Genomic DNA, 27,791 nt, shown 5'->3' on the forward strand with positions numbered 1-27,791 from the left:
TGGGCATAGATTGGCAAAAACAGAGCAAAGACACATAGACAGTGAAACATACGGAAAAGGTCGGGAAGAATAGGTTTGTTCTTTGCACGTTTGTTGAGCACTGTCTGCCTGCAAGGCACTGCACTGGGTGGACACCAGCATTTACATGTCCTTCTGATCGAGGACAGGAGGTGTTCCCAGGGCCGCTGGGTCTTCACCTGGACTTGGGGTTTATTGGGAACGTGAGTTTGGGAAGAGCAAGGGAGAGGATCACAGGTAGTACTACAGTTTTGTTAGTATGAGGACAAGGTGGGACTCTCCTGGGAAAGTGGCAGTTCTCCTGCATGGCCCATAAGCATCTATGTAACCTTTAATATCTCTGTCCTTGCCTGAGTCACAAACCCTTTCCCACTCTGTGGATTCCATGAGCTGTTAGGGGCTCCACTCCAGTGCAGTCTTCTCCCTCTTCAACCTAAGTTCTCAGTGGCTATTTTGCAAATAAACTTCTGGGACACAACTGTTTTATAAGTTGGTAGCCTCAAGCGGGTCCTGCCTGTCATTGGAGAGAACTGATAGAGAGTCATATTTTGACAAAGCACTGAATGAGACCAGAAGAAGTCTTCGTCAAGCGGTGTTTGCTGTAGTGTGTGTGTGTGTGTGTGTGTCTGTCTGTGTGTGTGTGTCTGTGTGTGTGTGTGCGTGTGCACGCGCCTGTCTGGCCTCGCACCTCCCAGTTGATTCAAACACCAGTTTAATGGACCAGACGGCTCACTAAACAGTTGACGAGATTTCAGTTGTTGGTTACTTCTAGTTCAAAGTGGGTCTGGAAGTGTTCTTGTCTCCCAGGTGTGTCTCTGTCTCCTGTATTTCACCAGGACTGCTCTGTGTGACTGGCAAAGTGATAGAGCCCGTTAGAGGGGATAGGGTGCTCTGGAATGTCCATACCAAGCCAGTGGAGCCTCATCACAGGGAGTTCTTCCCAGGCTTGTAGGTGGCGGAAGTGGGCAGAAGAGCTTGGTTTAGGTGGATGGACCCCATCTGCCTGGGTCCATTCACGTGAGCACTTACTCTGTGCTTTGAGGCACAGACCTGGCTAGTAGTGTCTTTGAGGATTGCAGTGTGCAAGGAGGCAGCAGACATCTAGCCAGGTGCTTACAGTCACTTCATTCATTCTGCCTAGAAAGGCTGAAGAAAACTTCACAGAGGAGGTGAGTTCAGACTTGGGGCACACCTTCAGAGGACCAGGTCTGTCACGTGCCCTGGCCTTCCCTGCAGGCAGCTCCCTGTGGTGTGGCCCCGCGGGTTGTCTGGCCAATCAGTCTGGAAGTGACAGTCCTGCCTTGCTCCCTGGACAGGCAGGACTGTGTGGGGCTGGGCTTAGTGTGTAAAGACAGACTAAGAAGAGAACTGGGGGCTCATTTGGAGACATAATGTCTGGAATCAATAAAAAGTGCCACTGGGAGAGAGAATCCTGTGACTTGATGTTCTAAGATGAAGATCTAGGGGGCAACTTACGACTTTAAAGAGGTAACCTGAAGACAAAGGGTTGACTGTTCACATAATTGCTACTCAACTCATGCCTCTAAGAGGAGGCATAAGCTGAAATATTAAGTAGCTTTTAAAAGTTTAGATAAGTAGGTGGATTATGGAGCTATAATGGATGATGTTGGAAGCCAGAATATCAGAAGCAGGATACAACTAAATCTTCCCCAGAACAACCACAGGGATAGAACTGGGAGCTCTGGTCTGTGCAGGCCACCCTGGGTGGCAGGGCACGGATCACCATCACACAGGGAGATCCCCACGGATGTGAGCTGGAGAACCCCTTCTGCTCAGCTGCTCCTGCTCCGGGATTTCCGAACGTGCCCCATAAATCATTAGGGGAACCCAGTGTGTTCTTTCCAAGCCCTGTGATGACAGCTCTCAACCGTCGCCCTAACAGCACTTAGCTGTGTTCGTGAGTCTGAATGATATGCCCCTGGGGTGGGCAGATGGAAGGGCAGAAATGCCCTGGCGAGTGCTCTCCACTGCTCTGCAGGCGTGTGACTGGGGGACCACAGGTGAACAGCTGGAGCACGGCTGCCCGTGCGTGGGCCCTGCTGTGTGTGGTTCCCCACCTCTGCGTCCCACCTTGCCAGCGAAGGGATGGAGGCAGAATGGGAATGCTGGGACTTGGGGTGGGATGATGGCCCCTCTGCTTTCCTCCTTTAGAAGGCAGGTGAGGGGGCCAGGGGGCATCCAGGGAAGAGAAGACAGTGCTCCAGGGTGGGGAGTCTGTAGAGTGTGTGCAGTAATGACACAGCCCCTGGCTGAAGGGTCAGCTCAGCTGCTTACTAGCCCAGTGACCCTGACCAGGTCGCTTACCCTGAATCTGTTTACTCATCTGTAAAATGGGACAGTAATACATACTCTGCTTTCTTTCTGGGTCCATGGTGAGGATCAGGTAAATGAAAGTTCTTTGTAGAATAGAATTTAAATCTGAGATCCCGTTCTACTCTCCTTATTTTTCATCTGGGCCAGGTTGGTAGGGCATCAAGAAGCCGGAGGGAGGGAGATGATGTATTTGTTTTCAAGAGCTTTTCCTTGGGTGAGGACCCGTTGGTCATTGTGAGGATGCCTCTGAAGAGAGATGAGTCAGCCGCAGTGCACGGGCTGTTCTGTTTGGACCCTTAAGAACTGTGGGGTGCTGTGGAACTTGTAGGACTGCAGGTTTGAGCCCTGGCTTTGAGCCTAGGCTCTGATAGCGAATAGCTGTGTGACCTTTGGCAAGTCACTGCCCGTCTCTGGGCTTCAGTCTGCTCTTGTGTGAAATATGGAGTTGAATCTTCTAAGCTGCTCTCATCCCTACATAGCCTGGTTGAGAACATTCTGGAAGCTACCAGGCTCTTATGTGCGTACACATAGGTGCCTGTATGTGTGCACATGAAGGCCCATGTATTCATGTAAGTGTGTGGGAGGCTTCTGGTCTTCATGTCTCTCCCCATCCTAGGTGTCTGCCTCTGACATCCCTCCTGTCCTTCCCTCTCAGCCTCTCTCCCCTCTCCTCCTTTGATGGTTTCTCTTGCCTCTTCCTGTCTCTGGTCCCTGCCCATTCTTTTGGTCTTTTTCCTCCTCTCTTCTCTATGTGGATATTTCTTCTCTTTTCCTTGCTTTTTAGGCTCTTTCCTCCCTACCCCTGCCTGCACACCCACAGCCACACACACCCTTCTCTGCTGGTTTTCTCCCAGGTCCCGGGCCTGTAACTTGTTGCTCTGAGGTGTCTGTAGGCTTTCTGGCCTCCGTCCAGGGACCTGTCAGCTCTCCCTTCCCCTCACTCTACCTCCTGGCTCAGATCTCGGCAGCCACACTCGGGTTGGCTGGTGGTACTTGTTCAGCTCTTAAGTGGGTTGTGTGTGAGGGAGTTGGTATTCCCTGCGTGCTCTGCAGCCTGGCATCGGGCTCAGCCTTGGCTCGGAGTGCTGCTGTCTGGGCAGCGAAGCTGGAGCCAGCAGGCAGGACCTGTGCCCGGCGTGCTAATTCCAGGGGCTGATTCTCACTGGGCCGAGGCAGCCTTATGGGGCGCTTGCTGCTTTCTTCTCCCGAGGGTTAAGGTCATTATGTTACAGCATTTCCCTTCTCCCCCGCTCTCATTCTCCTATCTGCTCTTTCCCCAGGAGCGGCACTGGCTTCCCAGATCCGAGATGGGGGGCCTGCCAGGGCAGGCATGACATATTTTGAAGCCCATGTTTTCTTCCAGAAATTATTTGCTCCTTTACATGTAAGCATGTTGAATTACCATGGGATATAAAGTGGGCTTCCAGAAGAGGTTGTCATGCTTTTGTTGTAGCTTCAGACACCTCCTGGCATGCTGCCATGCTCTCCTGAGGGTGCTATATCCCCTCCAGAACTGCTGGGCTGGGGAAGCCGGTGGAGGATGGGATGACACACTCCTCTTTCTTGCATCCTGTCTCTCTTATGAGCTCTGCTGGGTGATTCATACTCGATCAGGTGCCTTCTTGAGGTCGTACCCAGGAGGACAGGCAGACCTGGGAGGATCCTGCTGTGGGAGTCCTGTTGTCAGCAGGGCTAAAGACCAGGCCCCCAGGTCCTGGCAAACTGGAGGCCCAGCTCTTCCAGGGCTGTTTTCTGCCTCCCAGCTTTGTCCGCCAACCCCTTCCTTCCATGTTGTCCTCCACAAGTCACTCTGATGCTGTTTCTTGCTCACTCGCTCATCTCTCATTTTCTTCATGTTTCTGAAGGGAGGAACATGTCCCACCTTTCCTCTCCTTCCCACCCTCAGGGTCACAGGTACATCTGCTCAGAATCCTGCTGTGTCAGACCCAGTGGATGGGGTCTCTTCTTTGGTAGGGAAACGGACCCCAGGAAGGCTGAGTGGGCCAAGGGCACACAGTGTCCAAGACAGGCTGGGGGTCCTTATAATCTGTTTTCTGCCTGCTGCAGGAGGCTGCCCAGGGTTTGAGTGGATGTAAGGTTGTTGCCTGGCCAAGCGAGGATCTGGTCGTGAGTTAGGAGAGAGATGATGGAGGTTCAGATCTTTTTTTGAATCTCCACCATCTGTCCTGGCTTCTGGCTCCTGGTTTGTCCGTCAGGATACAAGCAGCTTGCCTTGGTGTTTTAGTAATACTTGATCCCGTAGAAGGATGGAAAGCTCTGTCCAGCTTGTGTGACAACTCTGCATTTTGCAGCTGGGGAACCAGGGTCCTACTGGAGGTCACAGGCTGGCTAGTGGCAGAGCCAGACCTAGATGCCCAGTCGCTGCAGCTGCGGCCACTGCGGGAGGGTTTCCTACTTAGGCTGCGACTTCTGTAAGTCTGGTACCCACTTTCCGAGCCTCCAGCACCTTACTTCTCTCTCTTCCTGCTCTCACCCTCTCACCTTGTATCTCTGGTGGGTCTCTTGAATGATCCTCATTGCACGTGCAGATTAGTAAGCACAGCACTGTGTACCTGCAGCCACTCTCTGCACTGCTGGCCAGCGACCCGCAACAAAGTCGAACAAAAACACTGGGCTGTCTGTCTGGGCTGGGGATGGGGAGGGAAGTGTGAAAAGGCCTCAGTGATCTTCCTCCACATTCTCTGTAGAGCAGAGTCCAGGGAGGCGGGAGAAGAGGGGATGTGGCAGGTCAGGGGGTGAGTAACCAGTAATCAGGCAGAAGACGGTGAGGCGCCAGCAGAGAAGGCTGGTTCCTGCAGGACAGTCTGGGGAATGACAGGTGAAGACCTTTGCAAGGCCAGCCACTTTCTGTGGTTGTCCCCTCCCTCTCATCCCAGCAAAGCAGCTCATTCCCTGCTGTCTGCCTTTGTCTCCTTCCCCGCCAGAGCATTAGTCATTGGCTAGGGAAGGGCGGCGCACAATTAACTGCAAAATCTATCAACCCAGATCCTTTTAAGTCCCTGAGCTTGGGTAATTTCTCCCCTTCTTGAACTCTTACGACTTTTAGTGTACTGCACAGTTAGTGCATATGTGCACACACACACACATACACACTCTGAGAGTCAGAATCGTAGGAAGTGGGGGTGCTGATATGAGAGCGCACTGTCAGGAATTGTCACCTGGCAGGATTCCTGGAGCTCAGTAGGCAGAGCCCAGAGAGCCAGCCATGAGCTCCTCATCCCAGCACGACAGCCAGCATCACTCACTCACTCGCTCAGGCTATTTATAGAGCGCCTGCTATGTGCCGGCAGCCGCTGTAACCCTGGGGAACCAGCCATGAACAAAACAAAGCCATCGGCTTGGTGGAGCAAACCTTTCTGATGGGGGTGACAGTCAGTGGACGTACTGGGGGAAGGGCAGAGAGCCAGTGGGGAAGGGCGGCGGCAGTGCCAGATGAGGGGGGCTGAGGCACTGGGATCTGAGAACAGAGGTGCTCGGAGAGGTTGGGAAGCCGGCTCCCCACCCACTGCCCTGGGTGCCTGCGCATGTGCGCGCACGGGCGCGCGTGCGTGCGTGCGTGCGTGTGCGTGTGCATGTGCGGTTGGGGGGACAGGGGCGGCGGAGGTGTGTGGAGCAGAGGAGAGGAGAGGGTTGCAGAGTCAGCCTGAGGGATCCTGTGGCCAAGATGGAGTTGTGGTTGCTGGACAGTCATCGGGTCATAGGCTGGCTGTGGGCGGGGCTGGGCATGCCTGTGAGGAACTCCCATGCCCACCCCCCAGCTCCACCCAGCTGCTTTGGGATACTCCTAAGCCTGGCCTGGGTTCCCCGGGACAGCAAGGCTTTTTTCCAAGGAGTAGGCTTTTTCCGCACAGCTGGCCGGGGTTGGGGTAGCAAAGACTAGGCCCCGTCTCTCCTTTCTCTGCTTCATAAAATCATAGGAAGAGGCTGCCAGCCAGGCTCCACGAGGAGAGTGCTGGTATGAGGCTGCCTTGCAGTCTGGGTGCCCCTGCTGGATGCCAGTGTAGGGCAAGGGTGCCGCGGGCAGCTGGACCTGGTTTCTGCCATAGCTGCTATTTGTTGTTATGTTTGAGTGGACAGTCGGTGGTCCCAGAAATCGTTGCATGAAGCAGAACAAAGCCAAACAGGGAAAGTGCCAAGGGAATGGTTGTAAACATCCCAGTTGAGCCCTCTCGTCTTCCTTGGGGCACAGAAAGGGCGCCTCAGACTCAGATGTCAAACAGACCCTGCTGCCTGTCCATGTGGCTTCACCACAGAGCACGTGCGGGACGGGCAGACTAGATGGTAATCACCACCGTCAGTGGGTGCGTGGCTTCGTGGCTGCACCTTACAGGGCCCCTGGATGCACTCTCTTGGCCCTTCTGGGTCCCCTCCGCACCCCAGCTTATCTGTCCTCTCTGGACTCCCTATCTTAAAAGGTCCTCACCTCCCTGGGGGAGCAGCCATGGCCGCGTCATTAGCCTTCCTTCCTGAGATCAGTGTGCGTTTCTTGAGTTCGCTGTGTGCTGGAGCGGGGTTGTGGCTGGAAGCTGCAGGGGCTACAGTGATGGCTGCTACAAGTAGGACTGCATAGGGACGGATGGTCTGGAGGTTTAGGGGGGTCCCTGACACACCCTGTCCAACCCACGCACCTGGCCAGTAAGACATGCTTCTTGAATTGCAAATTGCATATTCACACTTGAAATGAGGTTCCATAGTGTTGCCTGTCCATTGTGAGTGTGGCTTTTAGAATTGAGCTGAATGGTGTAATTAGTCCATCTGCTCCAGGGCTGGTGCACAGCTGTGTGAAGCTGATGGCTGTCAAAGGTGAACAGGTGGGAGCTGACAGGACTTCCCTCAGGTGGTGGTCATACCAGGTAGAACAAAGTTTCTCATGCAGTGTAGTCAGCTGGGATTGGTGCAGGGTGGGGGTGCTGAGAGACCCTCACTGAGTCCACTGAGATGTGGGGAGAGGGTCCTGGCATAAGGAGCAGGGCTGTATGAGTGGGGTAGCTGGTTGCCTCTGGTTGGGAAGTTGGGAAGACTTGGCTGAGTGTGGTGAGGTCATAGGGAGGTCATAGGGAGGCTGCGAGAGTAGGTGAGGTCTATGAGGGGGCTGGTGCAGGGCACAGGGGAAACCAAGCCTCATGGGGGTGGGAGAGGGGTTGGAGAGATGAGGGAGAGCCAGGCAGGGTGGCAGCAGGCATCAGATCACCTGTGAGCCTCCTTAAAACACGGGTTGCATGAGGACCCGCTGGGTGTTTTGATTGAGTAGGTCTGGGAGGGGGCTGAGAATTTGCACTTCTGACAGGCTCCTGGGCTGTGCTGATACTGCTGGTCCAGGGACCACATTTTGAGATCAGAGGTCTAACAGAACGGGAAGCAAGATTAGAGGGGTCATGCATAAGCACTTGGGGAATAGTGGATGGCACCCGGCCGACGCTTCTCGTTAGAAGAGCTGCAGGAGTGTGATCCTGCAGACGCCAGCACCTCACTGAACCTTTCGCAGTTCTCTCTCTGGCTTTTATCAATACCTGATCAGATTTTGTAACTCCTTCCACATCATAGAACATTTCTCTCCTACCCTGGTCTGGTGGTGGCACATGCCGCATGTCAGAGGTTAAAAAACGAAAAACTCGCTGGGGCTACAGGTGGAGCTTCTGAGTCATGGTCTGAGAGAGGGTCAGGGAATCAGCATGTTTGAAAACTTCCCCCAGGTGATTCTAATGAGCAGCCAGGATTGGGAACCACTCCCCTGAGCTGGTTTTTCTTACAATGTACCACCTGCCCACTAAGCTTTTAGGGAACTTACTTTGTCCAGATCCGCCAGATGGCCCCTTACAGGCAGTGATATGTCTTTCCCATCTGCTTGCCTCTGTCTTTCCAGATCAGTCCTGATCCTGCTGGTTTCCCTCCTTCCTCCAGTTCTCTGAGAACTCATTTGTAGTGAGGGCCTCACTTGCTGTTGAGAATCCCAAGTTATCTCCTTTACTCTTAGGCCACCAGCAGATTTTCCTCTGTCAAAAACCTTCACGAGGACTTTAGGTAACAAGTGTCTTTTCCCCAACATTTGTGTCTTTCAGTGACGCAGAAAGTAGAAAATTGTGCAAGAAGATGAAAGTTGACCTGAGTGCGAAGGACAAAAAGGTTGAATTATTCCATTACCAGTAAGTACACATAGACTTTTCCAATTTCCAAATAAATGCTGAAAGCTTTCATTGGTATTCTTGCAAACCGCAGTTTTTAGTGAGATTAATTTTATTTCAGAATGATTTTTTTGTGTGTTTACAATTATTTCTTAAAAACAAACTTGAGCTGTGTTCAGCAGCTGAATCTTACTAAGATTCTGTAGGAAACCAAAAGGTTAAGTGTCTTCACGTGAGTGCGTGACAAGTCGTTTCAGTCGTATCTGACTTTTTGTGATGCTATGGACCATAGCCCACCAAGCTCCTCTGTCCATGGGATTCTCCAAGCAAGAATACTGGAGTGGGTTGCCATGTCCTCCTCCAGGGAATCTTCCCTGCCCAGGGATCGAACCCAAGTCTCTCTGTCTCCTGCAGGCAGCTTCTTTACCACTAGCACCACCTGGGAAGCCCATGTCTTCATAACCAATCCTAAAGTTAACACCTTTTTCTCCCGTTTTCACAGAGATGGTGCATTTCATACTGAATATAACCGAGCTGTGACGTTTAAGGTAAATTTCCCTGCCTTGTTCTCAGCAGAGGAGGAAGGGCAGAGTGCACAAATGCCTTTCCGAATGATCTGAGGGAGTCTCATCTGTAGAGCATAGGTCAGCAGAATGCCTGGAGAAGTTTGTAGCTGTGAAACCAGTGGGGATGACCTGCCGCTTTGTAGACAGTTTGTGACTCTTTCAGTGAGAGAGACATCTGACATCACTCTGTCCAGTGAGACGTCTGACATCATCCCTCCTCTGCAGAGGCCAGAGTCTCCCTTCAACTGTGGTCCAGAGCCCTCCTTCACCTCTGCAGTCATGTCCCTGGGGGCTGCCCATAGGCCTGAGGGGACCAGCGGTGCCCAGGCTAGCACAGCCTGCAGTTCCCGGGCAGGGCAGCAGCTTGGTCCAGATGAGATGCCCACGTCACTGACCCATTCTTGGCTACAAATCCGATTCAAAAAGAGATAGAAAAGCATCAGTGAAAATAAGAATGGAGATTCTCTGCCCTGCAGGTGCTGTCCTGTCTCTCCTGGCAGCTCTCTGGGGCCTGAGTCCTTCCATTGCCCTTGGTTCTCCTCCTCCGTGTTCCCTTCCTCAGATCATTCTTCTCCTGCTCTGGTCCAGGCGGCCTCCCCTGCCCTGGCTAGGGCCATGTGTTCCTTCTGTCGCAGCATATGTTGAACCCACCCTCTCTGATTCTCCTGCTTAGACTGCATTAGAGCCTGGGCTCCTCTCTGTCTCTCTCTTTCCATCTGTTTCCTTCCATTCTTTTCTGTCTGTCCATCTGTTTGTGTGGCTGTCCATGCCCTTCTCCCTCTGCCTCTCTCCCCCTACCTCCCTGGTCATTTCTTGTTTATCCATTAACTCTTATTTTTTTTAAGTTGCCGTAGCTTTTACCTAATACAGACTCAGCCTGATTACTCATCATCTTAACACCCACTTAGATACTTAGAGATAATTCTACCAACTAGAGTTGCTTAACCCCTCTTATTCTGTGTTAAGATGTCAGCTGAAGTGGTAACACGTGCTCCTCAGATGTGGAAGCTGGGTGGTGTGGGGGCATTGCTGATAGAGGTGGTGGGGCTTTTTGTTTTGTGTCTGGAGGTTGTGTTCAGTGTATATTTAGCTGGCCCTCTGAGGCGTCTGTCCTGGGCTTGAGGAGCAGGGAATAGCAGCTTCTCAGAACTGCAGTGGCAGGAGAGACACCCAGGTAGGTGGTCTGGACCTGCCTGGATCGGGGAGGCCGAGTCCTGGCTTCTGTCCACCTTCTCACAAAGACCAAGTGTATGGGATCTGCTCGCTCCCATCCTGCTGTGATCTTGGCATCAAGGAGCTGGAGAAGTGGCTGAGCATGGTACAGGGTCAAGGTCTTAGGTAGGGAGAGGGCATCCTTTGTCCCAGGGTCCCTGAAGCCCATGGGGCCATCAAGGACTGGGGAGGAGTCCCTGGCGTTCTCTAGAGTAGGCGTGTGTGATGGTGGAGCTCCCCATGGCTGCCCGACAGCTCCAGCTTCTCAGGGGGAGCAGCTGTGAGCGAAGCCCTCCTTGGTCTCGGGTCCGTTTTCCCTTCAGGGTTTCTCCTGAGCTTCTATCTCTGGAAAGATGGAGGAGTCCCCCGGCAGGGTGGGGGCACAGTCTGGCTGTTGTTGCTGTCCCCTTGTACTGTTCAGAAGGGGCCTTGACGCCGAGGCAGGGGTGGGGTGCTAGTACTTCAACTCGGCTGGTGCTGGCACAGGCCAGGAGTGCCACCCCCCGCCCCAGGGCAGTAGGTCCAACCTACTTTGAGTTCCTATCCTACTGAGAATCTCCTGGAAGCTGTGGGCCTTATCACTAGACACTGTGTGCATACATACATTGGAGGGAGTGTTTTCCCATGAGTCTCGGGCTGCACAGACTGTTGAGGTCCACGGTGCACCCTAAGTTGATAGCATCTGCACCAAGCTTTCTGGAACAGCAGGCGGGTGGGCTCCCATAAGCATCTTAATCACATGGCTCATGGGCGTGCCCTGTGGCTGTGGGTGAGTGTGGCTTCAGGGCAGCCCTGCTGGCCTCACTTTGGCTGTTATCATCCCAGTGAAGCTTTGACAAGGTGCTGAGAGAAGGCTGATCCGCCTCTGCCTGGTAGGAACAGCCATCTTCTCTTGCCAGCAGGCATTTCATAGCTCTGTTTGGACAGACAGGGACCACTATCTGAATGAAATTCTGCGAAGTCCTGGCTGTCTCCCACTCTCCCATAGAGCTCTTTCCAAAAAGGAATTTCTAAGAAATAGCGAGCCTCCCAGGTCCTCTGTGTGCGACCGGTGGGGGGCTGGATTCACTGCCTCACTCGGGTTTTTCCGTCTTCACCACAGACCTCCCTCCCTCCCCAGCACACACATGGCACACCCAGCTCATCATCTGCTCACAGGAGCATGCTCAAAGCAGGCAGATGTCACGGAATCTTGCATCCAGTTGCAGAACACTGAGGGCTCGTCTGATGACAAGGAGGCCACCTCTCCAGGGTTGGAGGGATAGAGGCTCAGCTGGTTTCTGATACCCGGTCCTGGCTCTCACAGGCTTTGAGCGGCATTTCTCAAGATGACTGTTTGAAAGCCAAGGGAATGCAGCTTCTGCCGTGTGGCTGGTGGGGAGGGGAGCGGAGGGATTTGTCCTCCCAACCCCCCAACATTCCTGCTCCATGTGTGTCCTGCCCAAGGGGAGCAGAGAGCTGAGTCAGTTGTCCACAAGACAAAGGCTAGTTAAGCCCTTTATCCTGAAGGTCTTGGTCCGTCTAGAAAAGTATCTCTAAGGAGAGAAGTCCAGCAACAAGGGGGCCACAGTTATGAGCACCCTGCCTTGGGGGGCTTCCCACCTGCATCCCAGAGAGGATGATGAGGATTTAATGCACTCCCAAACCAGTTTAGATCATGAAATACCAAGCAGGTTACAAGCAGGCGTGATTAACTTGCTTATGCCATTGACAGTTTTAATGGCTGTGTGAATGTGTAAGTATCTTACATTGCCCGGGACTGGAGACCTTTATTCAGACTGATCAGGGAGACTTTCTGGAAGAGAATTTATTAGAAGCATGTGCCTCTGTTTTGAATAAGCCAGCTAGTTGTCTCGAACTTCCTCTCTCTTGTCCCTGAAGAAGCATCGTAGGTGTCAGTGGACCAGAGTGAGTGTCATGTGGGGTGCGTTTTTGGGGCGCTTAGCAGTGCTGCCAGTGGGTGATGGCATGGCACACCCCAGTCATTTGCCCACAGGCTGCATGCTTCCACTTTCAGGCACTGTAGTCTCCAGGTAGGGGATGGGGCAGGTTCCTGATCCCCTCACTTCCTCTTTTCCTGGCTAAAATGAGTTTTCCCTTCTCTCTCCTTTTCCTCAGTCCATAGTGGCCTTTCTGAAGGATCCGAAAGGGCCCCCACTGTGGGAGGAAGATCCTGGAGCCAAAGATGTTGTCCACATTGACAATGAAAAGGTAATTTTTCCATGTCAATTCTGATGGGCTTTGGAAGCTTCCTCCCAACCAGGGTCCTCCAGCAGAGATGACTGAGGAACTGAGAAGTAGGGATACTGTGGAACCTCCAAGGGGCCAGGCCTTGACATTTGGTTTCCCTTCCGAGCTCCGAGATGGAAACAACAGATTAGCTGCCTGGGACTTCTTCTGTTCTCCACTGCCTTATATAATGTATTTTAACATGTGTACATATTCCTTATAGGGACATTTAAATGTTTCTTTCTCATTATGTAATGTGGTTGTTGCCTTTGTGTTTTTTGGCATTATTTCTAAGGTGGATTTTGTGTTTGCTTTTTTTCTTGTTGTTGTTTAAAAGTATTTGAGAGGTTTGGGTTGGATTTTCAGAGACTTGAGTCAGGTCTTTACAATTCTGGGTCACTGTGTTAATTCTGAACAAGTTCAGTTTCTGGGTTTGGCTGGGGTGGGGGGTGGAAGGGTGGTTCTGAAGTCTAGTCTGCATACAACCCTGAACCTCTTCCCTTCGAAGCCTGCCCCACAAGACCTAAAGGTGCCTTTTTGTCCATGGGTACCTATGTTTTTATCATGTGCACACGTGACCTAAAGGTGCCTCTGTCCACAGGTACCTATGTTTTTATCATGTGCACATGTGACCTAAAGGTGCTTCTGTCCACGGGTACCTATGTTTTTACCATGTGCACATGTGACCTAAAGGTGCCTCTTTGTCCATGGCTGCCTGTGTTTTTATCATGTGCACACATGACCTAAAGGTGCCTCTGTCCACGGGTGCCTATGTTTTTATCATGTGCGCATGTATGCCTTACTTGGTTGACTGCGCCTTCCCACTGGGATGGGCAAGAACTTCTTTGTCACATTTCAAATGGCCTGTGCAGCAAGCAGTGCTTTTTTGTAGATGGAGGGAGAATGTTCGTTTTATCTTGAGAAGATAAAACGTACCTTTTATCTTCCTCTGACTCCCTTCCCTTTTCATTTAAAATCATTGACTCTTGATGCTTGTTATTAGCTCAGAAGGAAATGATGCCATTTATACTTTCTGGAGGAGGGATCATGTGTGATCATCATGAGATAACCAAGTGGGCCTTTCAGATGAAGGGTGTTTCGAATTAAGGCGCTGGGCATCAACATTTTGGGGATAGAAAGTGCTGGTGTCATCAGCTGGAAGAAGAAGGAGGAGGGGAGGCGGGCCCAGTGTCCGGAGGTGGTGGCTCCTGTGCCCATAGCCATGAAAAGACAGACAGCCTGAACCGATGGTTTCTCCTGGGAGGATTTTATGATAATATGTGTTTTTAAAGCCTCTCAGACAAGCAATTGCCTGCTGCCTCCTTCCCCCAAAATGTTCATGTCCTGAAACTCCTAAAATTGCTCTTCTGTAACTAGAAATATTAAGCAGAGATATCTTTTCCACGCCTGTAGGCAGTCCTCTTATTATACTGTGTACTATTTTCTCTCATGTAGAAATATTAACTGCTTTTGTGCTAATAAAATCCACACATAAAATAACTGAAGTTCCAAACTCAGGTTTGAATTGCTGACTTCTGTTTGTAAACTTAAGATTTCCACACTTATTTGAAGGTAATTAAGCATCTTTGAATGTAATATGATATTTGTTACTGTTCAGGGTATGAAACCAAATTGCTGCAGGCTCAGGAAAACCTTTTCTTCTCAGATCTTTTTAACAGTTTTAGCTCCGGGGATTCCAGATCATTTTCAAAGCATCCTCCACTCCTAGTCAGGGTCAAAGATCTTGGTTACTGATTCTCTTCAAATGGGTGCCTCTACCCTCTAGCTATATAAATAAGAGTTAACATTATCAGAATTGATTATGTAATGTTTTAAATTCTCATAAAATATTTTAATCTTTTTTCTCTTACTGAAAAATTATAACTAATATACGTTCATTGTTGAAAATTTAAAAAATACAGCTTAAGCATAAAAGAAAAAAAAATCACCCCATCCCTGCCTACTGAGAGATACTCACTGCCAGTATTTTCTGTAGCCTTCAGGCTTTCAGTGTAATACACACATAAGCATTACATTTTATATGCTGCTTTGCCACTTGCTTCCCCCCTTACTTAATGTGACATGCGCATCTTATTGTGACATTAAATATTCCTCTACATTGTTTCTAATGCTGTGGTAGTAGTCCATTGTGTAGGATGTACCGTCATCTATTTACCTAATGCCTTGTTGCTGCCAGGAAGCCTGCATTTTGAAATTTCCTCTTATTTTCTTCATTATTCAAGAGAGAAAAACCTCTAATTTTCTTCCATGGAAACTGGTTAGAGGAGCTTATTTTAATCAGAATGTGCTCTGTCATGGTGCTACTCCACAGTCCTTGATAGATTTGCTTTTTCCCGAGCATCATTGACTGGTTGGAAGAAAAGTCTCCTGCCCTGCTTTGCGCTGAAGTCTCTCCATTAGCATTGTTGTGACCATTTGTCTTTCTACATTTATTATATTCATTTAACAAATGATTATATATTGCCTGATAACGAGCCAGGCACCGTCTAAGGGTTTTACAAATGCAAATGATCCACTTAGCTTGTAGCCTCCTGGGGATGGGTGCATCTCATCCGGATGCTCCTGGGTGCGCCATGGTCTTCTGGGCCCTGGATGGTTGGTGGCATGACAGGGCTGGGCTGGGGAAGTTCATGGGGCTGGGTGAGCCTGGGTTGTGTGATGAGCAGATCCCCGCCTGGCCAAGTTGAGCCTCCATGAAAACAAGCACCCACCATAGCAGAGCCGTAGATCATAGAACAAGAGCCAGCCTCGTGGGGCCCAGTTGGCTCCTTGCAGTGTTTTCATTGTTGAGTGGGAGCTGAAAGTAAGGCTGGTAACCTGGTCCCAACTACCTCGTCCCGCCAGGTGGCCTTGGGAAAGCCATTTGTCCCCTCGGGCCCCCAGTTTCTCTGTCTGTAACCTGTGAGGTAGCTAGAATAGATGGTCTCTGAGGGCCTTTCAGCCCCTGACTTGCTAGGATCTGTACTGCACTCCATCCCCTGAGTCAGACCGTGGGATTTCAGAAGTGCTTGCCGCACTCCACCCACAAGGGTCCCCAGGGTTGTTGCCTCTGTCCTGTGTTGTCTCTGACTTGTGATGTTCTGTGTGCCTCAGGACTTCCGTCGGCTCCTGAAGAAGGAAGAGAAGCCGATCCTGATGATGTTTTATGCTCCGTGTGAGTGCCTTTCTCCTCTGCACTCAAGTTGGACGGTCAGACTCTGGGCGGGGCTGCTGTGGCTGTGAGGGGGACGGAACACTAGCCCCCGGCCTCCCTTTGGAACACCTAGGCCTGCCTAGTTGCTGTGCTCACCCCGTCTCTCTGCCTGCACCTCTCTTCTTTGTCTGTGCCTTTTCGTCTGGCCCTGCCCCTCCATCCACATGTTTTTCTCTCACCGCCATTGGCATCCTTCTGTCCCCTTCCCCCGGCATCTGCTCCAGGTACCTCCACCTTCCCTGCCCTCTGCCTCCTGTGGCCTGAAGCCCTTGGCTGGCAGCTGTGCAGCATGCTGTCTGTGGTTACTGCTGCTGACCATCCAGAGCCTGGCCGGCCTCGGGGCAGCCACACATCCAGCTGGGAGGGCTGAGGGATCAGGACCAAGGAGAAAGGGGCCCACTATTGGGGTTCAGTCTCTGTATGAGGCTAGAGGTCATGAGAACAGCAGAAGGATCCCTGAGCTGGTGAGCAGAAGACCTGGGTTCTAATTCCAACTGTGTCATCAATGCGCTAGGTGACCTTGGTCAAGTCCTCACCGCTCTGTGCCTTAGTTTCCATTTCTGAGAGGGCAGAAAGGGGCTGGATCCGAGCTGTGGTTTTCACACTTTTGGACTGTGTTTGTAGTATCAAGCATATTTTATACTGCAGCCCTGTACACCATAAGTATATAAACTATATATAAGCTGCAAAAATTCACTAAACCAGACTTACCCTTCCTTACTGCTTGCCATCCACTCTACCAGATGTGGAAGACCTGATATTTTCTTTTTTATTGTTTTTTCCTACTGTTTCATAACCCTCTAATAAAGGGTCAGCAAATCATGGCCTGTGGACTGGCTGCCTTTTCTGTAGATTAATTTTTGTTGGAACTCAGCCACATCGCTTCATGTGGCTCTTCACAGCATGTTGTCTGTGGCTGCCTTCTAGCTGCAGCTATGGAATGGAGCAATTGTCCTCCAAGCCACAGATACTCCCCCATCTGGGCCACCTCTGAAGTCTGACTTGTCCCTACCCATGGATTGAAAAGCAAAGACCTAAAGGCCCGAGCAAGAGAGGTGTGTGTGATGGGAGGTGGGTGTGTCCAGACATGTCTGTAGCTTGAGTGGGTGGCATAGGGTTCTGTTTACTTTTTTTAACTACAACAGGAAGTGGGATATATATATATTGTGTGTGTGTGTGTGTGTGTATATATATTTGAAATTTGTTTATTTTAATTGGAGGATAATTACTTTACAATACTGTGGTGGTTTTTGCCATACATCAGTATGAATCAGCCTTAGGTATACATGTGTCCCCTCCATCCTGAACCCCCTCCCACCTCCCTCCCTACCCTATCTCCTGGATTGCTCGGCCCCCCACCTCACCCCAGGACTGTGCCTGCCGGTGGGAAGAGGCCCTGGAGTCGCACTTCCTGTTAGATCTGGCTCTGCCCGGGTGGCCTGCACTGTAATCCCTGAGCTTTCTGTCTATTAACGTTCTCTGCTTGGTGTCACCCCTTTTTGTTTCTCCTTGTGTGCATGTGCTCCTGCTGCTGCTGCCAAGTCGCTTCAGTCGTGTCCGACTCTGTGCGACCCCACAGACTGCAGCCCAGCAGGCTCCCCTGTCCCTGGGATTCTCCAGGCAAGAACAGTGGAGTGGGCTGCCATTTCCTTCTCCAATGCATGAAAGTGAAAAGTGAAAGTGAAGTCGCCCAGTTGTGTCTGACTCTTAGCAACCCCATGGACTGCAGCGTACCAGGCTCCTCTGTCCATGGGATTCTCCAGGCAAGAACACTGGAGTGGGGTGCCATTACCTACTCCAGGGGATCTTCCTGACCCAGGTGTCAAACCCAGGTCTCTTAGGTCTCCTGCATTGACAGGCAGGTTCTTTAGCACTAGCGCCACCTGGGAAGCCCTTTGTTTCTCCATGAAAGTGAAAGTCGTTCAGTTGTGTCTGACTCTTTGCAACCCCATGGTCTGTCCATGGAATTCTCCAGGCTAGAATACTGGAGTGGATAGCCTTTCCCTTCTCTTAGGTCTCCTGCATTGTGGGCGGATTCTTTACCAGCTGAGCCACAAGGGAAGCCCAAGAATACTGGAATGGGTAGCCTATCCCTTCTCCAGAGGATCTTCCCAAACCAGGAATCGAACCAGGGTCTCCTGCATTGCAAGCAGATTCTTTACCAACTAAGCTATGAGGCCTGCCCAACTGTGAATTGCTTCAGGAATTATCCTGCTCGCACAGTTCCTGAGGATGGGCCTCTTTTGGTTCATCTTAGAACGCTTCCAGTCTCAACACATTGGCTAAATGAGACTAAAACAGTGACGTCAGTATGCAGTCCATGCCATGAGGCAGGTTCACGGTACAACTGGGCAGGCTTTAGTGTAGTGATCTAGGAGTCCAGAGAGAGGTCCCCTGGCGATGTGCACCTAAGTGCATGTGCCATCCTCTCCCCCTGACAGCACCTCCCCAGGCTGTCTGGCAGGGCAACCATCCTCATCACAGGAGGCAGGACTATGAGCAGAATTATCTTCCTAGAGTAGAAAGCTAGGACAGAAGAAGCTAGGTTTCTTGTAGGTGTTACGGAATTATTAGTAGTGAGGAGGGAGGGAGGAAACTTGGAGCTGTTTACACCTGTGAGGGCCAGATTGGATGGCTTTCTGGGTCCCAGTTACCCCCAGATTCTGTGGGTGCTGTTGTGCTCTTATACTGATCCTGTCAAGCCCTTGTGGCCTTATAATTCAGCTTATTCCTGAGAGTCACCAGATCCCTCACTGGGAAGTCCTTCAGGACTCTGTTCCTTTGATCACAACTAGGGTGATTAGTCCATCCTAAAGGAGATCAGTCCTGGGTCTTCATTGGAAGGACTGATGTTAAAGCTGAAACTCCAGTACTTTGGCCACCTCATGCGAGGAGTTGACTCATTGGAAAAGACTCTGATGCTGGGAGGGATTGGGGGCAGGAGGAGAAGGGTGAGACCCAGGATGAGATGGCTGGATGGCATCACTGACTCAATGGACATGAGTCTGAGTGAACTCTGGGAGTTGGTGATGGACAGGGAGGCCTGGCGTGCTGTGATTCATGGGGTCTCAAAGAGTCGGATACAACTGAGCGACTAAACTGAACTGAAGGGTGAATGAACCCAGATCCAGTGGGAACTTTTAGTTGTGACAAGAAATCTGTGTCCCCAGGACCTACTGAAGTTATTTAGTAAATGCTTGTTGACTGAACTGATGGGAAAATGAATGGGCTGGTGCTCTAAGCTTTGGGGTTTGAGAGTGGTCATTAGTCTTCTCTCTTTCCCTGCCTCCCAGTCATGTCAGCTGAAAGGTAAACTCAAATAAGGACCACCATACCTGCTCTATTTCTGGCAAAGTTCAAGTGGCAGCTGACCTGGCCCAGAGCTTCCTGTTACTCTTCCATTATCTCTCCCCTGCCAATAAGCTCTTCACCTGGTACTGCTGATTTCCACCCTGGGGACAGCTGGCCGACTTACCATTCGTTTAGAGGTCACGGGGGATAATGTGATTTGAGGTCACAGACAGGCAGAGCTGGGGGAGAGAGGCCACAGCTCTGAGGACAGGCAGTAAGTTCTAGACTGCAGAATGTGCCCTAGTGGGTGTCTGATCGCCTCCCCCCCCCCATCTCATCAAGTCACTGGCTAAAGAGAGGGTGGAAGGCTCAAGTGTGCCCCCATCATCCTCCTTCCTGGGAAGTCGACTGACATCCCTGTTCCCGGTGGAAGTGTCTCCCCACCATGAACTGAGAGGCGGGCTCTTGGGCCCTGTGTTGGCAGAGCCTCCCCCTCCTGGTGCCGGTCCTTCCCCCCAACCCCCCAACCCCGCCCCCAGGTGTTGACTCTGCCCTCTGCCTTACAGATGGGGAAGCTGAGGCTCAGACTGCTCTCACCGCTAGCCCCAGGTCACCCAGCAGCAGTCCAGGGGAGACGCAGACCTGGGTCTCAGCCTCCCTGGAGCCGAGCTCCTTCCTCTGCTGCATGACCTCCCATCCCTACCACGTGCATCCACCTCATGGAGCTTGGACATCCCAGGGAGCTGGCACTGCCTCCTCAGTTTCCGTTCTCCTCCCTGAATCCCCACAGTGGGAACAAAGCCCCCTGACAGGTGTCACATGCCTCCCTTCCCAGTGCTGGTGGGTACCACACTGTGGTGGCAGCTGCTGGGGAGAGGGGCCGCTTGTCCTCTGCCGGCAGACACTGAGGGACCATGCTGTAGGCTGAGCTCATTGCAGCTCCCATGTCCCCCTGAGTCTGAGCCTGAACTAATGGCATAAACTTGAGCCCAGATGTGTTGGCATGTCTGCATGTCTGTCTGTCTGCTGGGCAGGAACGTCACAGAGGGGATGTGGGCATTTTGAGAGTTTCACGTCAGAATATCCTGCACTGCGTCTCATCTGGTAGATGCGGTGCTGGGGAGATTCGAGTGGTCCCCGGGGAGTTCTGAGCTGTTCACGGTCTCCAGTGTTTGTGTCTGGCCCAGTGGGTGTGTGCTCCTCTCTGAGCCGTGTTGCTCTGCCCACGGCCTGCTGAGGCCTTAGCTAAACGTAGATCAGAGCTTGTCAGCCTGCTGCTGCGTGGCCCTGTCCCCACTGTGCTGTGTCGAGCTGACGTCCAGACTGACGTGGGCTTCCAGGTAGCTTTGGTGTCTGTGGCCTTCAGAAGCATCTCAGAGCCTGTTTTGCAGCAGAGCAGCTGTCAGGAAGAGTAACGGCCTTGTGTGTCAGAATTCCTCCTGACTGAGGAAACTGGGGCTCATGTTCTGTGGGGTCAGTGCCTGTATGTGGCTTGTTCTCGTTGAAGGGAAGGGGCGGGTTTAAATCAGAGTCTCTCTGAGGTAGTACTGGGTATTGGGGGCCCTGAGTCCCCCAGGTTTGGGGGCTTCACCACCCAGGAGAGGAGTGTGACCGTAATGGACCAGAGGGGGTAGAGCCAGAGACGTCAGAGGGAATGAACGCCAGTGTCAGTGCTGGAGGGGCCTGAGGCCGTCTGCTCCAAGCTCCCTCGCTTGCCGGGAGGGGCAGTAGAGAGAGGAGGTGGCCTGTCAGGGTCATTGGGCAGGCCGACCGAAGAGGCGAATGGAGCGTTGGATCCTGGCCAGCGCTCGGCTGCCTCCTGTCATGGCATGGTTACCTGTTAATGGAGGAAAAGAGGCAAGAAATCCCCAAAGCCACTGTATGTGTGGTTGCACGTTTTCCCTCCTAATAGCATTTGCTCCAGGTTCATCTGCAGCCCCCGGCTGGGTAGCGAGGGGAGGCTTTCAGCTGTGCCTGAAGCAGGCGCTCCCCTGGCTCTCTGGATTCCTGTTGACCTCTTCACCCGCTCTCCGTTACTCAGTGCTTTGCTCTCCCCCAGCTGCGTCAGCTTTGACAGTCCCGCACCTGTTGAGGGCCTGCTCGGCTGGGTCCTGTTTCATGCCGTGGAGTTGGTCCGCTTTGGGGACTGGGGCCTTTGCCTCTGAGCCTGTGTGTTCCCAGAGCCTGGGCGGTCCTGGCTTCTGGAAGTGGGATAAATGCTTGTTGGTAGAGGTGGGCCTGAAGGGAGAGAGGGCTGAGCATGGGGCCCATTGTAACCGTTTCATTTCTCTCCTGCTGGTGACCAGGGTGCAGCGTGTGCAAGAGGATAATGCCACACTTCCAGAAGGCTGCGACCCAGCTGCGGGGCCAGTTCGTAAGTGAGGTGCCAGGGGCCAGGCAGGGCTGGCTGCTGGCTCTCGACTTCTCCCTCTCACTTGGGGAGATGGCAGGGGGAGGGGAGAGGGCACATTTTAAAATCATGAGAAGGACTTATTATTGCTGCCCCTGGCGTGTGGTTCAGAGACCTATCCTCAGTGGATGTTGAAGACTCCCCAGATTTCTGGGACCAGGAGAATTTGGGGCCTGTCGAAGGCCAGTGATGAAATAGCCAGGACGGTAGCAGAAAGCCCTGCGGTGTGCAGAGGCCAGGGCTGACTGTAGACCATCAGGGTCTACAATGCTGGGGGCTGGGCTCCAGGGCAGGCTGAGGCTCCGGATGCTGGGCAGCCTAGTGGCAAAGAAAGAGGCACAGCGACCCCGGTGGTGGGCCCAGAGCACACGCGGGCCCACGAGGCAGCCTCCTGCCCAGGCATGTAGGGCTCTATGGTTCCGGAGGGACCAGGAAGGCCATCGTCTGTGGGGCAGGAGGGATGTCGGGACTGCAGTGGAGCAAGGTGGTGGGGAGCTGGAGACCCAAACACACCAGCTCTCTGAAGGAGTATGCAGGGGGAGTGGACAGGAGACAAGGTCATCTCAGGGTCACCCACCTTTGGAAGACAGGAAGGGGAAGGCGAGCCACAGAGGAAACGGGCCTTCAGAGAAGTAGGAGTGACCAGGATGGTCAGTGAGGAAGGAGGGCAGGCCAGGGCGGCCAGACCTCACCCAGGGCTGAGCATCAGTCACTGACCCTGCTCGTCTCTGTGTTTCTCCTGCCGCCTCTCCAGGCTTACCTCCTCTGTGCCATAGGTCTGTCCATTTTCACACTTACCCCCAGCCACAGATGTTTTGAGGGTTTTGTTTGGTTAGTTTTGGGTGTTTTGCTTGTTTTTATTTTGCTTTTTGCTGGCAACAGAAAAATAACTGCTGGCTCCTCTGGGAGCGTGGAAAAGTCCATATGCCTTTCCTGAAAGGTAGTCGGGAGGTGCCATCTCAGTGGGGCAGGCCAGAGTCCTGCTACAGGAGTTCTGAGATCTTAAAACTCATCCTGATCTTTATGGATCAAATTGGTGATTTTCAGAGTCAACTTAAAAAGTTTAAATGGTGGCCTCTGCTAGCCAGCCCTGGGATTGGGTTGCAAAGAGCCATGTGCTTTCTCTTCTGACCTCATTTCTGGGGTGACACCAGGGTCCTGCTTGTTCCTCACTAATGAATTTTTAGCAAGCTGCCTGGAGACGTTTGGCCCTGTGGCACACATACCTCACTCTGGGGAAGTTTCACTGCACATTTTGGGGCCTCAATAGATACCACATTTTAAGATGATTTTACCTGAAGGAAAGACTTAATTACCCACAAGTTCTCACCCGCATAGTCTTCCCTTGTGGCTCAAATGATAAAGAATCTGCCTGCAATGCCAGAGACCTCAGTTCAGTCCCTGATGAGGAAGATCCCCTGGAGAAGGGCATAGCAACCCACTCCAGTATTCTTGCCTGGAGACTCATGGACGAAGGAGCCTGGTGGGCTATAGTCTGTGGAGTTGCAAAGAGTCATACACAACTAAGTGACTTTCACTTTCTTACCCACATACACTTAGACAACTGCTCAGCTCACCCTCCAAACTCTGGTCCAGCCCCAGTCAGATCACAAATTAGCTAGCCAGTCCCATCAAAGCAGGTAAGGAATTGGGGCCAATTTCTAGCACCTTCTGGAAGATTCTAGCCAATGCTGCATCTCCCTGCCAAAAGCATTTTTCCTGGCCCCTCCCATGGTCCCCCAGAGCCTGTCCCTGCATTGCATGGTCTTGTCTGCTCATCTTTGCTTATGTTCTGAGTCACTTTATCCGCAGTTGATACTAATTATGAGGAGGTTTTCTAACTGAGAGATGAGTTTCTTAAGCATCTCTTCAGTACAGAGTATGGGCCAAGCTCAGAGTAGAAGCCCAACATGTCCTAATGAATGAAAGAATGGGCATGTGGCTTACCACTCCTGAGTACATTTTGTTTTAAGCTGTATGTTTACATTAAAAGTGATGTTCTCCTTTTTAAAAGAAGTCAGAGCATCAGTTCCTAGGGACAGAGGCAAAGGAGGAAGGATGTTTGTGGAACAAGGGCCTTCTTTTCTGGCCCTGAGTTCATACTAGGTTCACACTAGTCTCTACAATGTTTGCCCTGAGGATTACTTGTTAAGGGTACCTGCTTCCAAAAAAGGAAAGAAAGAGCAAAACAAAACAAAATAATACCATGCTCGCTGCTCCTGTTTGGGCCCAGGTCAGAGGGTCTGGCCGACTGACCCCAACTTTGACCAGGTGTTAGTTGCCTCTGTGTTATGTGAACTCATCCATTTCTTTGCTTCTGTATTTTCTTACTTGGGGCTTGTTTTGCTCTTCTTTCCCCTTGGTTTCTTAGGAAAGTATCTTTTGAAAGGTTTTCACCTTTCCTAGCTCCATTAGGGGAAGGGTCCTCCCCACTATGAACATCACCTACTTCAGAAAGTCCTTCAAGGCCAGGGCTCATGGTTGCAGCCATAGCCTCCCAGGAACAGGGCAGCCAGAGGGGTGGATTCCTTTTTGTCCTCAAACCTGGGGCAGAGATGGACTGCTTGTTCCCTGAAATCGAAAGCTCACCCCCTCCGCACTGCTGAAATCCACTGGTTAGCACCTCCTATCTTCTCTTCATCTCTGTCATCTTTGAGCCCTCTTTGGCTGGCCCTGTCTGTGGCAGGGGTTAGAAACCTTCCTCCTCAACAGATTTCTTGGGAGGCATCCAATCTGATGATGTCATTAAGGTGGAAGCCAGGCTGGGTCAGGGATGCACAGCCTTTGCCATTTTCCAAACTCAGATCCTCCTCTTCTTTTTTGCTGTCACTGAGTCATCGCATTTGTCCCATCTAGTCCCGCTGATTGACACCCTTAGCAGCCAGCACAGCTGCCAGAACAAGCCCATGCCTGCCCACCTCCACTTCCCAGCCTTGCCAGTTATCGACGTCCACGCCAAGTCTTTTGTTAACCTTGGCCATGATGGGCCATCTGGGTGTAAATGGTGAAATGGGTTGGTCTTGGCAACAGGTTTGTGCAGAGCAGACTTTGCTGATGGCTGTTACTAACTGGCTGGGAGATCTTGGGCAAGTAGCCCTGGAGGCTTCATTTCCCCATTCTTAAAATGGGGATGATAACACCAGCCCTGCCTGCCTCACCGGGCTGTTGGAAGAGTGAACGGGCTGGTGCACGGGGACAGCTCTGTAGCCTGCAGACACTTCACAGATACAGGGATGGGCACCCCCCAGCCCGCTGCTCTGTGCTTGCTGTTCCTTCCACTCACTGCATGGAGTGCTCCGAGGGTTCTGCTTTCCACTTTCTTTTCTTTCTTAGTAATGCACTGGAATGAGGGCCTGGCACTGTGCTCTCCTTGTCTTCTGTGGACTGTCCCTCAGTGGTTTTTATCTGTGTCGATAGCTCATAAGAGGTAGCTCCATGGAGACGGAGTCTCTAAGCTCGAGTACCATGTGTTGGACTGCTTGCTTGACATCTTGGTCTGGATTTCTCTCCCTGGGTCCCAGATGCAGGGAGTCTAAAATATTTACTAAAATTCAGTGTCTTTCCATCTGGCAGGCGGCCAGCTTTCCTCCATGCCTCCTCCTGAGCACCGCAGGCTCCTCTGCCAGGCTGTCACCATCCATCTCCCCCTCAATACATCCTCTATCCGAGAAGAGACCTGCCCACCAGCCTGGGTCAGACCCCACTGAACCCACCCAGCGTGCTGTGACTGCTCTCTTATCTCCCTGACCCCACAGCTTTCCCCTTACAACCCCCAGGAGCTCTCCAGCACCTCCTGAATAAAGTCTTGGTTTCTTAGACACTAAAGGCTGGTCCACAGCCCCAGTGAACCTGCCTGCCTTCTCTCACTGCCTTCTCTTCTTGTGTCCCCAGTTCTTGAGCCGCATCTTGGTTTGTCTTACCTCTGTTTTCTCTTTCTGGAATGTCTGTGGAAATCTTACCCTCCTTGACTACTCGCTCACATGCTCCTGCTTTATGGAGTTTCTATGATTCTTCTGTGATTGTCCCCACAACCATGGGACATGGGCTGGACAGGAGGAAGGCCATGTTGGTGCCAGCTGACCGACCCCCAGCACACACGTTTCCGTGTCAGGCAGCCCTCACTCCTCTGCAGGCTGAGGTCACTTTTGCCTCATTTGGAATCACAAACTCCAAAAAGTGCTTGTCAGTAGTTGTTCAAAACATAATTACCTCGTTAACTAATAAATGCCCCCAAAGTAGTCAGAACTGCTGCAAAAACCCAGAGAATTAAGACTTCATTACAAGCAAAGGTGGTTGACAAAGGCCACCTTCTGGGTGGGATTTGCTTTGCCTTAAGAGATGGATCAGAGAAGGCAATGGCACCCCACTCCAGTACACTTGCCTGGAAAATCCCATGGACTGAGGAGCCTGGTGGGCTGCAGTCCATGGGGTCGCTAAAAGTCGGACATGACTGAGCAACTTCACTTTCACTTTTCACTTTCATGCATTGGAGAAGGAGATGGCAGCCCACTCCAGTGTTCTTGCCTGGAGAATCCCAGGGACGGGGGAGCCTGGTGGGCTGCCGTCTATGGGGTCACACAGAGTTGGACACGACTGAAGCGACTTAGCAGCAAGAGATGGATGCGTCTTCTGTGGTGGCCAAGAGATGGGGTGTGGGCAACCTGAGCACAGGGCTAGAAGACTCAGGAGTCGGTGCCAAGAAAGCACCGTGTGGGCTCTGGGAATGTAAGCGGATTTGCAGAGCTTCCTAGTGGTATTCATATTTTTGGTGACAGCTAACAGATTCTGAGTGTTGTAGATACTTTGCTCGCACTGTCTCATTTAGTCTTCACAGAAGCCAGAAGCCGGGGCTGCAGATGAGGAAACTGAGGTGCAGACGCAACTGTGACTTGTTCAAGGAGAACATCTGCTGAGAGGGGAGTTAGACTTTAGACCCAGCATCCTGACCCCTGAGCCCACACTGTGGTACATTTCTATCTTCAAGGTGCCCGAGACGGCCAAGAGTCCAGCTGCCTCCCTGAGCAGAGATCTCAGACTGTGTCATTCCTGGGAGAATAAAAAGTCTAGAACCTAGCAAATGTACAATTAAGGGTTTTGTAGGAAAAAAGAATTAAAAAATGAGATAGGGACCATATGATCTTTGAGTGTGGAGTTAGATGTTGGCCTCCATTCAGTGGAACTGAAGAGTTTTGTGCAGGGAAGTGATGTAATGAAAGAGGAGGATGTGGAAGATTAATCTTGTGGTGAATGTGCACCGACAATGAGGAGATCAATTAGACATAAAAAAAGAACTTTAAAGTAGACAGTTATTACTGGAACTGGCTGCTGAATCAGTCTGGGGAAATGAGCAGAAGGGCTTTTAGAGGGTTGCAGAGCTTCTAGTAAATCTATCTCAGGTTTATTTTCCCTGTATTCCTTGTAGCACCCCAAAATGGGATGGGAGGAAAAAAATCAGATTAGCAAGCATTTATTGTGTGTCTCGGAGAAGGCAATGGCACCCCACTCCAGTACTCTTGCCTGGAAAATCCATGGATGGAGGAGCCTGGTGGGCTGCAGTCCATGGGATCTCTAAGAGTCAGACTCGACTGTGCGACTTCACTTTCACTTTTCTCTTTCATGCATTGGAGAGGGAAATGGCAACCCACTCCAGTATTCTTGCCTGGAGAATCCCAGGGCCGGCGGAGCGTGGTGGGCTGCCATCTATGGGGTCGCACAGAGTCGGACACGACTGAAGCGACTCAGCAGCAGCAGCAGCATTGTTGTCTGCTTTACGCCAGAAACTTTGCTGGGTATTTAAAATGGTTGGTATGTTTAGATGCCTTGCGGGATGGAGCTGCCAGAGGCCCAGGTGATTCCCACCACCGAGAATTTGGTAGGAAATGATGAATTTGAGCAACAGTTTTGTGCTAAGTTGCTCAGTTGTGTTCAATTCTTTGTGGCCCCATGTGACCCACCAGGCTCCTTTGTTTGTGGGATTCTCCAGGCAAGAATAGTGGAGTGGGTAGCCACTTCCTTCTCCAGGGGTCTTCCTGATCCAGGGATTGAACCCAGGTCTCTGGTGTTGCAGGCGATTCTTTACTATCTGAGCCACCAGGGAAGCCCTCTGACTTGGGTCATCTCCTTCAGTTCTCTTAAGAACCCAATGATCTTCTCCTGAACCACATCTTCCAAACAAGGAACCTCAGGGAGGGTGACTTGCCCAAGGTCACACGACTGCCAAGTGGAAGCAGTCTTCTGAGTCAAGTTCACTGTCCACTGAGACTGCTCTTCCTCGTTTTCTCTCCATATGCCTCCTTATGTATTGCTCAGCAAAATTCTACTTCCTGGTTTCTCCTCTCTGCTTCTCTAACCACTCCTGGCTTTTTGAACTTCTT

At 51.6% G+C, this 27,791-nt stretch overlaps 1 protein-coding gene across 1 annotated transcript in view; it reads left to right on the plus strand.

Annotated features, from left to right (window-relative positions):
• Positions 1–27,791, plus strand: part of PDIA5 (protein disulfide isomerase family A member 5) — a 91,639-nt gene that overhangs the window by 23,279 nt on the left and 40,569 nt on the right. Inside the window, exons 4-8 of the mRNA XM_018045711.1 lie at positions 8,433–8,516; positions 8,998–9,043; positions 12,392–12,484; positions 15,617–15,677; positions 21,314–21,381. Coding sequence (XP_017901200.1) covers positions 8,433–8,516; positions 8,998–9,043; positions 12,392–12,484; positions 15,617–15,677; positions 21,314–21,381 — 352 coding nt within the window. The remainder of the gene's footprint in view (positions 1–8,432; positions 8,517–8,997; positions 9,044–12,391; positions 12,485–15,616; positions 15,678–21,313; positions 21,382–27,791) is intronic.

Source organism: Capra hircus, chromosome 1 (genome assembly GCF_001704415.2).
Source record: "Capra hircus breed San Clemente chromosome 1, ASM170441v1, whole genome shotgun sequence".
NCBI classification, from domain to species: domain Eukaryota; kingdom Metazoa; phylum Chordata; class Mammalia; order Artiodactyla; family Bovidae; genus Capra; species Capra hircus.